The sequence below is a fragment of the Plectropomus leopardus genome, chromosome 24 (genome assembly GCF_008729295.1).
Source record: "Plectropomus leopardus isolate mb chromosome 24, YSFRI_Pleo_2.0, whole genome shotgun sequence".
Lineage (NCBI taxonomy): Eukaryota > Metazoa > Chordata > Actinopteri > Perciformes > Serranidae > Plectropomus > Plectropomus leopardus.
In genome coordinates this window covers 2,643,088-2,657,847 of record NC_056486.1, presented here as the reverse complement: position 1 = coordinate 2,657,847, position 14,760 = coordinate 2,643,088, and the positions used below count along the sequence as shown (strand labels likewise).

Genomic DNA, 14,760 nt, shown 5'->3' with positions numbered 1-14,760 from the left:
AAATTACCTCAACTTGAACAAATTCAGTTCACACTAACTTTTTTAAAGCAAAAACAAAAGTTGTTTCTTTTTACAGCCCTGCCCTCCGAACACTTTGAAAGGAATTGAGTTTCTTGTTCAGGTGATGCAAAGAGGTCACTTAGAGTGAAATCAGCTTGAATTTAGCTCTGAACTAAGGGCATAGGTTTTGTCTTAACATTTGGGGGGGGACACAGGAGTCCTCCCTTAGGATATTTTGAACTTCAAACACTTCGTTTCCTGCCTTCTGGTGAATTTCTACGCACCAATTTGTGCTTTTTTGAGGAAATTTTGTGCATCAGACGCTTAATTTCCTGCCTTGTGGTGATTTTTTACAAATCAATTTGTGCCTTTTTAGCCTCAATTCAGAGAAATGTCTACTTATTTCATGTTTTTCCATAAATGCACGTTCTAAATATTTAGGGACATCTTTGTGCTAAAACACACATAACTGACACATATCTAATGGGTTGTTTGGGCATCCTCCCCCAGGAAATTTTAAGAGTCAAACATTTAATATTTTCTGCCTTTTGGTAAATTTCTGTACACAAATTTGTACCTTTTGAATCAGTTTATGATGAGAATATCTTTTAGTTTGTCAAAATGAAAGACCTTTGCTACTTTCATGTTGCATATTGTAAATATTGAAGGGTACGTGTCTCCTGCGTCCCCCCTGCCGTTCCTGTTGTCTGTTTAATACCAGGAAAAGCCCATTTTTTAAGGGGTTCTGTGGTTACTCTGTGTACTGGCTCAAAGAAATAATGTGTTGTAGTGCTAAATCTACATCTACATTTTTAGATTCTGGAGGAGCTGTACATACTCCTGAAAACTCTCCAAGTGTGTTCACACTTAAGAAAAACTAAAATGACACCATTAAAGCCATAAAACTACTCACAGAAGCTTCGGGGAAGGCTTTTTGGACACATTCTTTGCTGCTCTTTGGCACCAGTTTGAAGAGCATGTGGACATAGCATTAAAGCACCATACTGGTCTCTGTAGATCCAATATTAAGTTGTAGAATTGCTGTTAAAAGGTTTTCTATATGGCAGCATAAAGGCCTTTCACATGCATATGAGAGATGATCTAATCTGCTGGCAGGAGGATCTCACTGGAAGGGTCTTTGAGAAATGCTTCAACATGTAAAGCGTTTTCTTTGTAGCTGCTGGACTAAAGTAAAACGCCCTAAATGGTCCTTTGAAAATTAACAGCAGCGCTCGTGCTCCTGTGGGCCATCTGAGGCGGTATAAGGCATTCAGCAGGCGGACAGGGCAGTCTGGGTAAATACAGGGTCGTGGCCATTCATAATTTGGAGAATCGCCCCCGGGAATCTCCTTCAGAGAGGAGAAGGGGGAAGTTTTTATTCATGGCACGTTGGTGGCCATTTTCATACAGGACATTTGGCCCGAAAACGCGCGTGTCAAGAGATCAAAACGTGCGTCTGAAGCACAATGGGCAATTTAGGAGGCCAGTCAGGGGTCTCAGCGGGATTTTTATTATACTCGAAGTGAGAGTTTCATTAGTCGACAGTGTGGCCGCGTGAATATATCCATTTTAAACCTTATATTTTGAAATTTTCATGAAAGCAGGATACTTTTTCTAAAGAATATGAAATATATGCTGCATCCTTTCTCATTTTTGCGCAAATATCCACGTTTGCGGCTTTAAATTAAAGTTGCATTGAGAACAAACCTTGAAGAAACCCTTGCAGCCCTCACAGGTGCGCACTCCGTAGTGCTGGCACGCTGCGTTATCGCCGCACACCGCGCACAGCCCCTCCGTGCTCAGCGGTCCTCGGCTGGGCGCACAAGAAGTCTGGTAGTCCATAAAGTGATGACCGTGTGCGAACTGGAGCGGGTGTGGAAATCCCACCCCTCCGGGCTGCTTTCCGAGCGCAGTGGCACCCAAAACTCCCGGGCTGTCCAGCGGCTGGTGCGCCCCGGCTGCGTCCAGGTTCATGGACACGTGGAGGGATCCGTCAAATTTCATTTGGCACGTGGACAAGCTCTGAGCACCGTGTTGTGCGTGTTTGAGAGAAAACAGGGAGAATCTGGAGAGTGTGTTTTTCCTATGCGCAGCAGCCAAATAGTCTTGCCTGAAGCTGTACAGAGAGCCAGAGTCCTCCCAAATGTGTCCTTGTGGAGTTTGGAAGCTCGGGGACGGTGGTCGGTAATAATAAACGGAGCCAGGAGAGGAGAGCAGCTCCTCAGACTGGTTCTGGTGATTCGGCTGATACCGCGGGTGCGCATCCTCCACCTTTATGCACGGGAGCTCCCCCTGCACCGGCATTTGGAAGAGACACGGGGGCTTCGCGTCGTAACCGGCGCTATAAGTGTCACCCAAGGGGCCAAAACTTGGACCCGAAGTTGCAGCTGAGATTTCACTGTTTGTTAGGTCCATGCTGAACTTGACAAACTCCGGGGTGAGGAAGTCGCAGCTGCGCTCTCCACCGGCGCTCTGAGAGGCCGGGCTGGCTCCCTGTGGAGAGGAGCCGCACTGGGTCTGGACGCACGGCATGGTCCCTGAAAACACGGACATAATGCAGTCAGAACAAAGTGCACAAAGTCGCTGAATTTAAACAGTCCTTTTAGATGTTTTTGTAATTTTGCATGGTTATTTTTTTAAGATCCAGTGGAAACAAATTGTGCACCCCTTACGCACAAATATCCACTTATTTAAAAGCATATTTTTCGATAAAAACGATATGTTGCAGAAATAAATATGCATGTCTTTATTACCTTTAAGGCTCTAAATGTCGTATTTTCCAGAGGGTGTTGGCTTGCTAGACTTTGCCTGCATGAAAAAAAACATCAGAGCATCATTGTAAGCTTAATTTCTAAATAAATTTGTGCAGAAATAGTCAATGCAGTTTACCTCAGACCTCCATCCAGTGCAAAAGGACAGTAACAAGTAATCCCATCTCTGCTGTAGTGCCGCGTGCTGATCTATTAAAGCTTTAGCTGCGACTGTCTGGAGAGCAAAGACTGCTCACTTCTCCCACTTCTGCGGACTGGCTGCCAGTGACACCGACAATGTGCTTTTGTTTACGCGTGCCAAACCCGTATTACGCACGAGCCGCAGAGGGGTGGGGTGGTGTGTGTGGGTCATTGATTGGTGTGGGCACACAGAGTGGAAATGTAATTCGGAAATAATGCTTGTGGCCCAGTTTCTTGCAGTTTGCATCATTTTATTGCATTTTTAAACACTATAGGCAGCCTGGGGCTGCTAAGGGACTGTTCGTTATTTATGAGAGAGGAAAGGTGGTGCAAAATGGCACTTATTTTTTATTTTATTTTTTATCTCTGGGGACAGAATTATGTTTTTTATTTGCCTTAGGGTAGGGACATTCAAATTTAAATGGTTGTATTTTGTAATTATTTAAACACCCACAGAACCCCAAGTGAGTTAAACATGTTTTTTCTTTAAAAATATCCAAAACCACACAATTTATTGCCAGAAATATGTTTATTTTCTGGTGAAGGTCTACAAACTCTCACCCCAACTTGTCAGATATTACAGCTTGGTCAGTGCTGTTCACGTCTACATATCACGCTCTAGGTGTCCTCTTGCATATGTTATTGACCTTCTGGGACAGCTTATCAAATTCATGCGTTGTGTATTTTCAAAATACACGTATGCTTCTGTCATTAGATGCACACAGCCTTTTTGAAAATTAACTTACGTCGACAAAACATCTTGTACTTAGGCTTATATCTTTGTTGTTGCATTATAAACTTTTGCACCCACCAGTGTATCGTCCTGTTTTGTCAGGTGTCATGAGGCCAACCAGTGGCGTATCATACTGTCACGATAGCTGCTGTCTAACTGAGTCATTAACTCCTGCTGTAGTATTCTGCTGCCACAGGTTGTTATGAACTGATGCCACCTGCTGGCATATCATACTGCCATGACATGTGCTGTCCTGCCATCCGCTAGCATATCGTACCACTACGAAAGGTGCTGTCCAATCTTGTTTTAAACTGACGCCAGCCACCAGTGCAAATGCTGCTGCGAAAGATTGCTTTTGGCGTCGGTGTCCGACGCCAAAAACGGGCTGGAGAGGCTCAAGGAAAATGTGTGTAGCTCTGAGGAGGGTCATGAATTAAAAAACAAAAAAACATCCCTCTGCTCTGATAAATACAGAACAGTCCCTAAACAAAGCAGACATACTGTGGCATTTATGGGGAGTCAGATTCAAAGTCTTTAAAGACAAAGATCATCTTCAGCAGCTGTTCTTTAATCTGTGGTTGATTAAGGAGCATTATTTTGCAGGTTAAAAGACAAGAAACACTGTGGAAATTGTCGTTGTGTTCATATATTATCCGCTTTATTTGCTCTCCGAGCCTCTCGTGCTGAAAGACAGAAAAAACGACAGCTGGTGGCACTTCTCTCCTCTTTATTATTATCCTGAAGGAGGATGGAGGGAGATTGTGCAATCCTACCCTCGCCTTACGTCAACGATATAGCCCCACCTCCGCTCGAACGCTATTGGACGAGATTACCCGAGCGCCGCGCTCTGATTGGCTCTCCGCGGCGTCGCTCTCGGCCGCTCTGCTTCCTGGTTGTATCTGTCAAACACAAGCTGCGGTTTGGATAACAACCGATGTCGCCGCCCTGCATCGCCCCGAGCGAGTTTTAATCAGCCTCAAAACAAGAAATCCTGTAAGTGGGAATGTCTATTGTGTCACTGAGTGTTTTTCGGACATTTTAAAATGCGTCTAATGAATATTTAACCCTTTGATTTTTGGCGAAGAGCCAAAAAAACAGAGCAAAATCTACCAGTTTGTCTTTGCTGGTTGACCATGAAGGTGTAACCTCTTCTCCTCAGCTGATCTAGCAAAGGACATACCGGGTTAATGTGTGTATTTTGGGTATTTTAAACTGTTTAAACAGCTACATTTTCCGTCTCTTCCTGATTAGGTTCACAACAAGTGTTTTTGTAACGTAAAAAGCTCATTTTTGCCAGCTAAAACGTTGCTTATTGTTGGTTTCCTTTCAAGATTACATTGTAATCCACAGTAAGATTTTAGATAACAGCGACTTCCTCCTGTGTGGTGATGGATAACCGAACAGTAGGTCAATATCTGGCATCCTAAATGAATTTACTACCACCTGCTGTTCACCCAGCTTTCCTTTGGAAACACACAGGCCTTTAAAAATAGCAGAAATGTCAATGGACCTCAGCATGTGTGTCCTCAAAAAGACCAGCCCTGGTTTGAGCCAGGAAGCCCCCTCATCTGCTGACTCATTATGAATCTGCAGGCTGATGTAAGCTGTGGAGATTTGTGTCATATCGTGAACAGATCGACAATCTGTGTGTGAAACTGTCAGAGAGATTATAACCATAAATCTTTACGAATTTAATCCAGCACGTGAAATTTAATCGATCAATAGGGAATGCTATGCTGTCAAATTAGACGCAATATTGGGGGAAAAACACAATTGGTATTGTTTGAAAGAAGTTGAAATAAGTTTTTAATGTTTTTTTTTAATCAATTGTTAATTTTACCAGTAATTTATTAAGGAAAGTGCTTACTATTTTCAACCCTAATCTGTAAATATAAAACACTTTCCAAAAATATATTTTAAAAAAGGTTTTGCAAATATTAAATGGATCTGCAAATACACAAATATGGAGATTGATTTGTGTCAGTACTATTTGAGTGAATAGATGGACAATTTGTGTGTAAATGTGTAATATGCACATAACAATTGCAACTGTAAAATATTTTCACGGTATGATAATTGTCTGAGAAAATATCACAGTTTCATAGTATTACAGTTTTACAGAATGGTTATTTTCAGTCAGACTGAGCCTTAAAGAAATGAAAACTGAAGGGTTAGTTTTGGTTGAACAATCGTTTAATCACTATAATTAAGACTTAAAACCCTTTTTTATTGGAACGATGTGTAAAAAGTCTCACTTTTGGGAAAAAAAACAAAAAAAAAGTGAGATTCTCTTTCCAGTTTCATTTTTTTCAATATCCATCAGTATTTCTTAAAACCAGTATATCGCTGCAACCCTACTGTAAGTATAAAACACTGTACTAAAATATATACATAAAAAGATTTGTAATCTCAAAGATTTATTTTGCTTAGACTTTTAAAACAGATCTGCAGATATATAAGTATGGAGATCAGTTTGTGACAATATTATCTGTTTGAACATGTCAACAACTGTGTATAAATGTAAAACAACAAATACAAATAAATGCTCATATCAATTTTTTTTTTTGCAAAAATGAGAAAAAAAAGAGAACTAAAAAGCATATAATTAAAATTCCCAGATAAAAACTGGATTTAAAAAAAATCTTTTCAGAAGTTGTACGTGTTTTTCATTTATTTATTAATTAATTAAATGTATCACAGATATATTTAAACATATTTGTGAATTTTTTTTGTGTTTTTGCAGATCTGCTTTATATTTGCAAAACGGTTTCTTGAGTTTAAGATCTTTTATGCATTTGTTAAAAAGGTGTTTTATACTCAGATTACACATTAACACACAGATTGTCCGTCTGTTTACTTAAATAACACTCAGACAAAACTAACTCCACACGTGTGAGTGAATGAGGTGGTGAACATCGCGACGAGACATAGTTCAAATTTCTGATTATGTCACTTATTCGGGCTTCGCTTGAGCAGTTTTGTGGTCGAGCTGGTTAAACTGTATCCATCAGCTGTCAAAAAGACTCCTCACGGCTCCTTATTGTCGTGTTTGTCTTATATTGTTCGGTAATGAGCAGGCAGAGAGGGTGTGAACGCCTGTGTGTCACAGAGTAGGTTGTGACTGTAAGGAATTTTAAAGACCAATACGCTGAATGGATATTGATAATATCTGGCTTTGAGGAATATAAGGGACTGTACTTTATTTGCCAGAGGAGGGGGGGGGTTTGGGTGTGACTTCATTTTTTTTACTCTCGACTCTCCCTGAATCTAAAAATATTTTCCCTTAAGTCTTTTTGATTGACTGAGGGAAATGCATGACCCTCCCTTCTCCACAAATAACTTATTTTTAAAAAATATTCACACCAAATGTAGATATTGGAGTCAATGGGCAACACATTACAGGAGTAAAAACACACAACAGTGGTGATATTAGTAACTTGGTACGGCGGATGTTATCAGATTTCAAACTAACCTTTTAATGTTTAAAGTTAAAAGATAAAAGTTGGGAATTAAATCCTGGAGTTGAAAAGAAATCTTTAGTTTTTTACTATTTTCATACATAAAGGAACACAAAATGTTATGTTTTTTTGGGATCTGGTGCAAATGGTGAAACTGATTTTTTTTTTTTTTTAAGAGACATGTTGAATTAAGTGATTTTTAACCTCGAGGGAATTTCTTCAAATTTAACACAAACGTCAACTAGGACTTGATTTTTTTTTAGGAATCGATTTTGGTGATCAAAGGTCAAGGTTACAGTGACATTTTCTTTCTCATTCTTGTGAATGTCATGTCTGAAGAACATCCTGATGTTTTTTTTCTAATTTATTTTAAATTTGGCACAAATGTCCACTTTAGGGGTTGACTGATACTGTTTTTTCAGGGCCGATACTGATTATTAGTAATTAATGAGCGTGATCATCAATATTTGGAATCTTCCAGTCAATATTTAGAGTTTGTAATATAACAAACTGCAACACAAAATTTTGTTTAAATGCCTTTATCAAATGTTTAATCCAAACCTAAACTTTAAACATTATTGTAAAGTCAAGTGATTTTTTTTAACCAAATGTTATTCAAAATTCATGGTAGTGAAGTACTGCAGTACAAGTTTGTGTTTTTATTTATTTAGTTTTTAAGCAGAAATATCCTCCCTACAATCCCCTCCATACTCATAAAGGCATATGTCAAGTGAAAATTTAAATAAATAAAAAAAGCATAAATAAAAACTGTTTTTTAAAGTAAAAGTTACTTCCACGCTGACACTTTCTTTGCACTTTTTAAAATTAATTTTATCAATAATCATTAAAATAAAACGCAGATGCAGATAATCAGCAAAATTCCAAATATCGGCCCCAGTTATCGGCCCGGACGATAATCTGTCGACCCCTCATCATAACTGCGGACATTTGGTCAGATGCTGATTTGGTGACAGTAATCTTGAAACTGTACTGATTTTATAGGTCTTCTGTGCTGCCGTGTTTTCACAGACACGGATGCAAACTGTAACTTGACTGGTTTGCAGAGGCATACGGCCGCGAGGCAGTAATTTAACAGCGTAGAACAGCCTTCAAAACAGCATCACAAGACACTAAAACTCCCTCGATTGCAATTATACTCAGTGGGGGCTATAATTAGCCCATATATCAGTCATATACTGCAGCTCACAGCCTTCACGCCTCACATATGCAGGTATGGTATGATGGATCACAGTGTGCAGCTTCAGTTTTGTGCAGAATCTTCCAAACCGTCATTATAACGAGTACTGAAAGAGGCTAATTTGCCTAAATTAAGGTGCGCGGTTGTAATCAGACATCCCATGATCCTACTGTGCATCTTTTTAGGTCACATTTTCCTATTTACCTATTCTTCCCATAAATATTCCTTTATGACGCTAATTTTGGGGGCTAATATTGACTGACACAACAGTAAGCTTCTTACAATAGGTCACTTGTTGCACCAAACTCATTACTGACATTTGTGCCATCTGTAGTTGTGTTTTATTAAAATGCATTAGAATCTGCTTCAGCGTTTTCCGCTCTCTGGAAACCGTTATTCAAAGTGTGTCACAGTGGGAATGCAAATACTTTTTTGGGCTGCCCCTGGCGGGAATGAAGTGCCTCGTCGTGACAGAGCGGGTATCATGTTCAGCTCGTTAAAATGTGGAAACAGTATCCTCACAGTTGCTTATACCAAACGACTATATATCAATTTTTAATGTCCATTGTAAGAAAGATGATGCAGAGTGTTTTTTCTTTGCTGCTGTTTTTTTCAGCTTTTTTCTGACGTATATTTTAATGTTTCCTGTCCCAGTCTTGATGTGCTTTTGTCCTTATAATATTCTTCAATTAGTAAATGTGTTTTAAATGGATTTAAACAATTGTTTGATGAATGTTACACAAAAAATGTTATAAATTAAGTAATTTTTAAGCAAAAATGCCAAATATTCCCCAGTTCCACCTTCTCAGATGTCTCGATTTGCAGTTTTTTCTTGTCCTGTATGATGATAAATGGAATATTTTAACTTTGCGTCTCACAAAGATACTAAATGGGAAAACAATGTTTAAACTGTCAAAAAAAGAAGACAAATTTACATCATATATGACAAAAAAGCTTCAAAACCTCACATCTCGTCAAAACATAAAATAACAAAATGACTGCACTTAAAATTCGAACAACGAATCTAAATATGATGTTGCCTTGAGGCTTGATTATTTAACTTTATTGGGTTGTCTTTAATTTTGTTGACAGTTTGCATGCATTGCACTTTACAGTTACTTATAAAAGTTTGTTGTGAATAAAATGTTAATACTGCATAGATGGACAAACATAGTGATTTTTCAAAAGGTGCCACTAACAATTATTTTCATAATTGATTCATCTGTTAATTATTTATTTAAAACTGATCGATTTGTCTGATCACGCCGAGCTTTAAATGTCAGAAATAATCACATTCACCGATCACAGAGTGAATGTTGTGTCCTCAAAGTGTTTATTAAGCACAATTAAAGGGGAGAGGAAAGACAGAAAACAGCACAAAAATAAGACATTTCATCATTATTGATTATGTTATGAGCAATTACTTTTAAAATGACAAACATAAAGCAAAAAAGACAAATTTTGGTGGTTCAGTTTCCTTAAATGTGAGAATCTAGTGCTTTCTATCTCTTTTATATCATTTTAAACTAAATTTGTGCGATTTTTTTTGGACTGTTGGTCAGACTAAACAAGATATTTGTAGACGTCTGCTTGAAATTTAAAGTGCAGTTTTAACTTTTTGTGATGTTTTATTCACCAAAGATTAATTGTGGAAATGTTTTGCAGATTAATAAAAATATTTAGACAAATATATCATGGAAACTTTTTTGCAGAGTAATGAAAGTTTCTCCTTATTTGGTGCAGCAGGAAACGTAAACACAACATTCCTGTTTCTTTACACACCTTCACTCAGATTTTAGGCCAGACTTGCAGCTTTTTGGATCCTCCCACTCTCCGTACTCTCTGGCGTGCCTCCTCCACATGATCACCTATCATGTCAGAGCCTTATAACCTGCGTGTCTGCGCTTCGTCTCCTCACTGCACTTTACTTTGTCTCCCACAGGGACCATGGCGTTCAGGAAGGCTCTGAAACGGACGGCGATCATTGGCGGAGGGGCGGTCGCCGCGGTCTTCGGCCTGTCGCAGCTGATCGAGTACAAGAAGACGCAGGTAAGATGATGAAAGATGTCACAGTTTGTTTGTGCGCTCCACTAAGTGTTTGCTTTGCTGCATGATCACTCGTGTTGCATGAATTCCTGTTGTGCAGGATTTGACAGAAGATTAATATCGTGTACGTCGCTTCACGTGCTTTTCCATCCTGTAAAATTTAAAGGACAAACTTTGAATACTTTTGTGTTTTGTGCATGAAACAGCAGAGTATTTGTTTTGGTCTGAAACAAGTCAGCCGAGCAGGGAGGGACTGCCTTCACGGGCATGTTCGTTCTAGATGTTGGAATGTGCTGTCGTCCCCGAGGCGTGTTTCCCTTTTCTTTCTTTGGTTGTATTCCTTCCAGCTGCCGTGCAGGAGACTTCAGTTACCCTGCAAGCATGCCGGCACTGGACTCTGAACTGCTCAGAAACGATGATAATGCTTTCTTATACCCGCAGGTTGAAAAAAAAACCTTTTATGGAACGTAACCACCTCTGATTGTTTTACTTCCTCTTCCTGTTCCAGGGAAATGCGTGCTATTCATCTATTAAGTAATTAAGGTGAACTTGTTGTCTGAGTCTTTGCAGGTGTGGCTGTTTTACTATTTTGTAATAAAGTAATAAAGTAAAGTGTTTGACAGAGGTTTCTGAAAATGAACACTTTGGGAAACAAGTTTATTTGCATTCTTGTAGAGAGTTAGATCAAAAAATCAAAACCACTCTAATGTCTGTACGCCAAATACGAAGCCACGCCAGCACTCTGCTAACTTAGCTTAGCATAAAGGCTGGAGCTGGTTGCCAGGCAGCCAGTTTAAACTCCAAGGAAGTTAAAAAAAGCAAAGGACATGACGTCAGTGACAGCGTTCAAGTTTTGCATTCGGAGCTGGAGTTTGATGCCACATCTATTGAAGTTTACCCTCGAAAACGCCTTCACAAGTATTTAAACCTTCAAACTTTGAGCAAACTGGTTTATTTTCTATTGCAATGAGCAAATTGGCAAGAAATGTTCCACAAATTGCAAGAAAGTAGTAGATTTAAATTATTTTTTTATTATTATTTTTTTAAAGCGAGGGGAAAATGTCCAAAAACCTACAACCTAATTATACATTAAAATATATTCTACAGAATTATTGTTTTTTAATCACATTTTTCCAGGTCATTTTTTTATTATCTTTTTGTTTTTAATTAATGTTTTTTAATATATAAATATTTCTTGTATTATATTTTTTATTTAAACAATTTTTAAACTCATTTTTTGGTCACTTCTTCCAAAGTTCCTCATTCCCTTCTTCTCATGTTTTTCTAAGAAATAAAGCCAAAAAAAAAAAACACATCAGTCTGCATCGAGTGTGTTTTTTAATTTGGTGAAAGGATTTTTCAGTTAAAGGTGAAACAACAAAGATATGTGTTATAATTTGCTTTGTCCGCCCTTTTTACTTCAATAATAGTGAAACCAAATTCTGGCTCCAATGCAAAATTTGAACATTGTCTCGGACATCATGACATTTCCTTCTTTTTAGTTACCTAGTGGACTCCAGGAAGTGACTGATCCCAGCAGAGAAACAGTGTGACCCAAAGCACCCAGCAAAACTTCAGTTTTTGTACAAACAAGTGAGACAACACGTTAATTGGCGAGCTTTAAAGCTGCTGGAAAGCAAAATGTTGTTCTCTTTAGACAGAGCAAAGCTCGCTGATTCCTGTCTGTGTGCGAAGCGAAGTTAGCCGGCTGTGGCTTCTTACCCTAAATATAAAAATAAGAGCGTGATATCATCTAACTGTCAGCAAGAAAGTGAAAAAGCATGTTTCCCAAAACGTTTAACTATTCATCCGAGGGGGGATTTAACACAGCTACGTATCACCGAGCTCTGAAGGACGTTTATGTATTTTAAAGGAGTTTATTATATACAGAGAAAAGAAACTGGATTGTGAAAGATGAGCATGCCTCATTATTGTGCTTATTTCATAACAAATTCAGATTCAGATGCATTTATTTAATTGGTAACTTTAGTATTTTTTTTCAAACCCAGACTCTGTTTTCCCATATTTTGCACAGTCACAGTTAAAAAGTGTTAAAAGGCATTGAATTTATTAGTTTAAAAAAAGGCCTCAATTGGTATTAAAATGTCAAAAAACAATGTCTAAAAAGTCTTGCAACCTTGCAACATTTTTTAAGAAATTGGTCCAGCATAGGGCCGCGCATTATGGCTTTAAGATATTATTGTGATATTTTAAGGCTGTATTGCGACAAACGATATATAACGCAATAATTTTAAATGTCCTTTAAATCACTGTTAGCTACTAAAATAATGACATTACTGAATGAACTGCAGTTAAAATTACGTTAAATAAAGTCAAATTATACTGTTGAATGTAAACACAAATGTAGAGGACGACAATAATCCTCGACATTTTTGTTTTGTTTTTGTTTTCAACCCCGAGCAAATTTGTGCAATTTAAAGGAAAATGACAATGAGTAACCTGGTACAGATTGCAAGAAATTAGTAGATTTAGAAACATATTAAAATAGTAAGATTTGAAATTATGTTAAACATTTTGCAACATTTTTTAAGCTCTTTTCCAGGTGAGGCTTCCTTGGTTAATTTTCTTTTTGCTTAAAAAGTTTACTTTTTTACTAATTTCTTGCTAAATTTTGGGGTCATTTCTTCTTTTGTTGCCTTTTTTTACCATTTAAAAAAAAAAACCAAATTAAACCAATTTGTTCAACTTCTGCTCCCTCTTAATACTGGACCATTTTTTTTTTAAATTGTTATCTTGATTAATCAGACACAAAAAATGGGAAAATGTGGTTCATGTAAAAAAGAAAATACTAAAGTTGCCTTGAATCCATTTGACATTTTGTATGTTTTGACTCTTATTCTTGAATAGCCGGCTTGACAGTGTAGCACACAGCAGCATAAATTCAAGGAATGAAGAAAATGCAGATTTTTTTAGGCAAACATTCACCCTCATGACACTGAGAGCACTGCTGTCCTCACAGGACACCACTTCTGTCCTCATGTCAAGCCTCGAAACTCGAAAGACCGTCCTCACCAACACTTAACCGTATATAACCACAGGGCTCCATTTGACATGGACAAGCAGCTGTGTTTCCCCTGACCTCTGACCTGACGTAGGCCTATTTTAGGCATGCAACGCAACTACATACCAGACTCTATTTGACTGTGCAACCTAATGTGAACTTTGTTTTGTGTCCTGGCGCGATAATGTCTTCTCTTGCCCATCGTCGTCCTCTCATCCAAGCATGGATTGGTAAGCAAGAAGTCGCCCCTGATGAAATATAATTATTTTCACAATAGTTTGCAATCATGCATGCCTCTAATCCCAGTAATTGCAATGCTGATGAGATGAATGTCCGTCTTGTCTCCTTTAGCAAGGGCATATGGCTTGGTGAAGTTTTCAAGGCAGCGGCCGATTGGCTAATAGCATGGGCCTTGCTGTGCCATTCACTGACTTAACTTGATTACGGGGGGCACGCTGGCACTTAATTCTGTGGCGGTGTTTGTCTGTATGCATCATCAAAAAATAGACAATGATTATATCATCGTCTCGTTTGCGGTCGCAGACCTAAATTACAAACGCCTGCTACTATTTGCAAGTCAAATGCCACGTTTGCTTCAAAGCAGCTTGATGCAATCATTTAGCTTGAACTGCTAAGTAGAAAAAAGATGAATGAATATTTCATAAGAAGTGAAATCCCACATCCTCGTATCAGAGGGGAGCTGTGTTTTTTTTTCTTTTATCGTTGTTGTGATTATTTCTTTCAATTAATTATTTTTGCTAATCAGACAATGGATAGAAATGAAAAAAAATGTGTTTTTTTTGTTTTGTGGGGTTTGCAAAGTTGAGCAGCATGTTGCAGCAGATAGTAACCCTCAGCAAACTTTCCTTTTCTACTAATCACATGAGGAATATATATGTTATTTTTTTAGCAACACTTCCCTTGGAAATTAAAGGTGAAAATGACGTTGTAAGCACGTTATAGTCTCACTCTCACTACCAAGAATAACCTGATTTAAAGGTCATTCTTGGAGTTGTTAAAAATGCACTCCAACTGCAGTAGCAACAGTAAAAATACTCAGTTAAACTCTTAAAGAAGTATTTCTCTGCTGGAAAGATGGTCTCTTCATAAAACAAGGCTGTTTATTCATTAAAAACACACAAATGCTTTTTAGATTTGTGCTACACGACCAGAGAAAACACAGAAAAAGGACTGTGGCAGTTTCTGTTGCTCAAGATGTAGAAAACCTACAACTACCAGAATGCATTGCACTGCACACACACAAACTCTATTACAGCCAAACAGTGCACTAAAATATATTTCTGAAAACATTTTAGGAGATAATTGGGTAACGCAGTAACAAAATCTTGGTT

The 14,760-nt window shown here is 38.1% G+C and overlaps 2 protein-coding genes across 3 annotated transcripts in view; one reads left to right on the top strand and one right to left on the bottom strand.

The window, feature by feature from the left end:
* Window positions 1-1,647: 1,647 nt before the first annotated feature.
* Window positions 1,648-2,532, bottom strand: LOC121963070 (nuclear receptor subfamily 4 group A member 2-like). Its single transcript, XM_042513440.1, has one exon. The coding sequence runs from the start codon at window positions 2,530-2,532 to the stop codon at window positions 1,648-1,650; it is 885 nt and encodes a 294-aa protein (XP_042369374.1).
* Window positions 2,533-4,605: 2,073 nt separating this feature from the next.
* The window catches only part of gpd2 (glycerol-3-phosphate dehydrogenase 2 (mitochondrial)), a 31,490-nt gene continuing 21,335 nt past the window's right edge, over window positions 4,606-14,760 (top strand). The window contains exons 1-3 of one of the 2 annotated variants that reach the window (XM_042512937.1): window positions 4,606-4,677; window positions 10,283-10,389; window positions 13,630-13,638. In XM_042512937.1, coding sequence (XP_042368871.1) covers window positions 10,288-10,389; window positions 13,630-13,638 — 111 coding nt within the window. In that variant the 5' untranslated portion in view covers window positions 4,606-4,677; window positions 10,283-10,287. The remainder of the gene's footprint in view (window positions 4,678-10,282; window positions 10,390-13,629; window positions 13,639-14,760) is intronic. The other variant, XM_042512938.1, reaches the window with a different exon arrangement.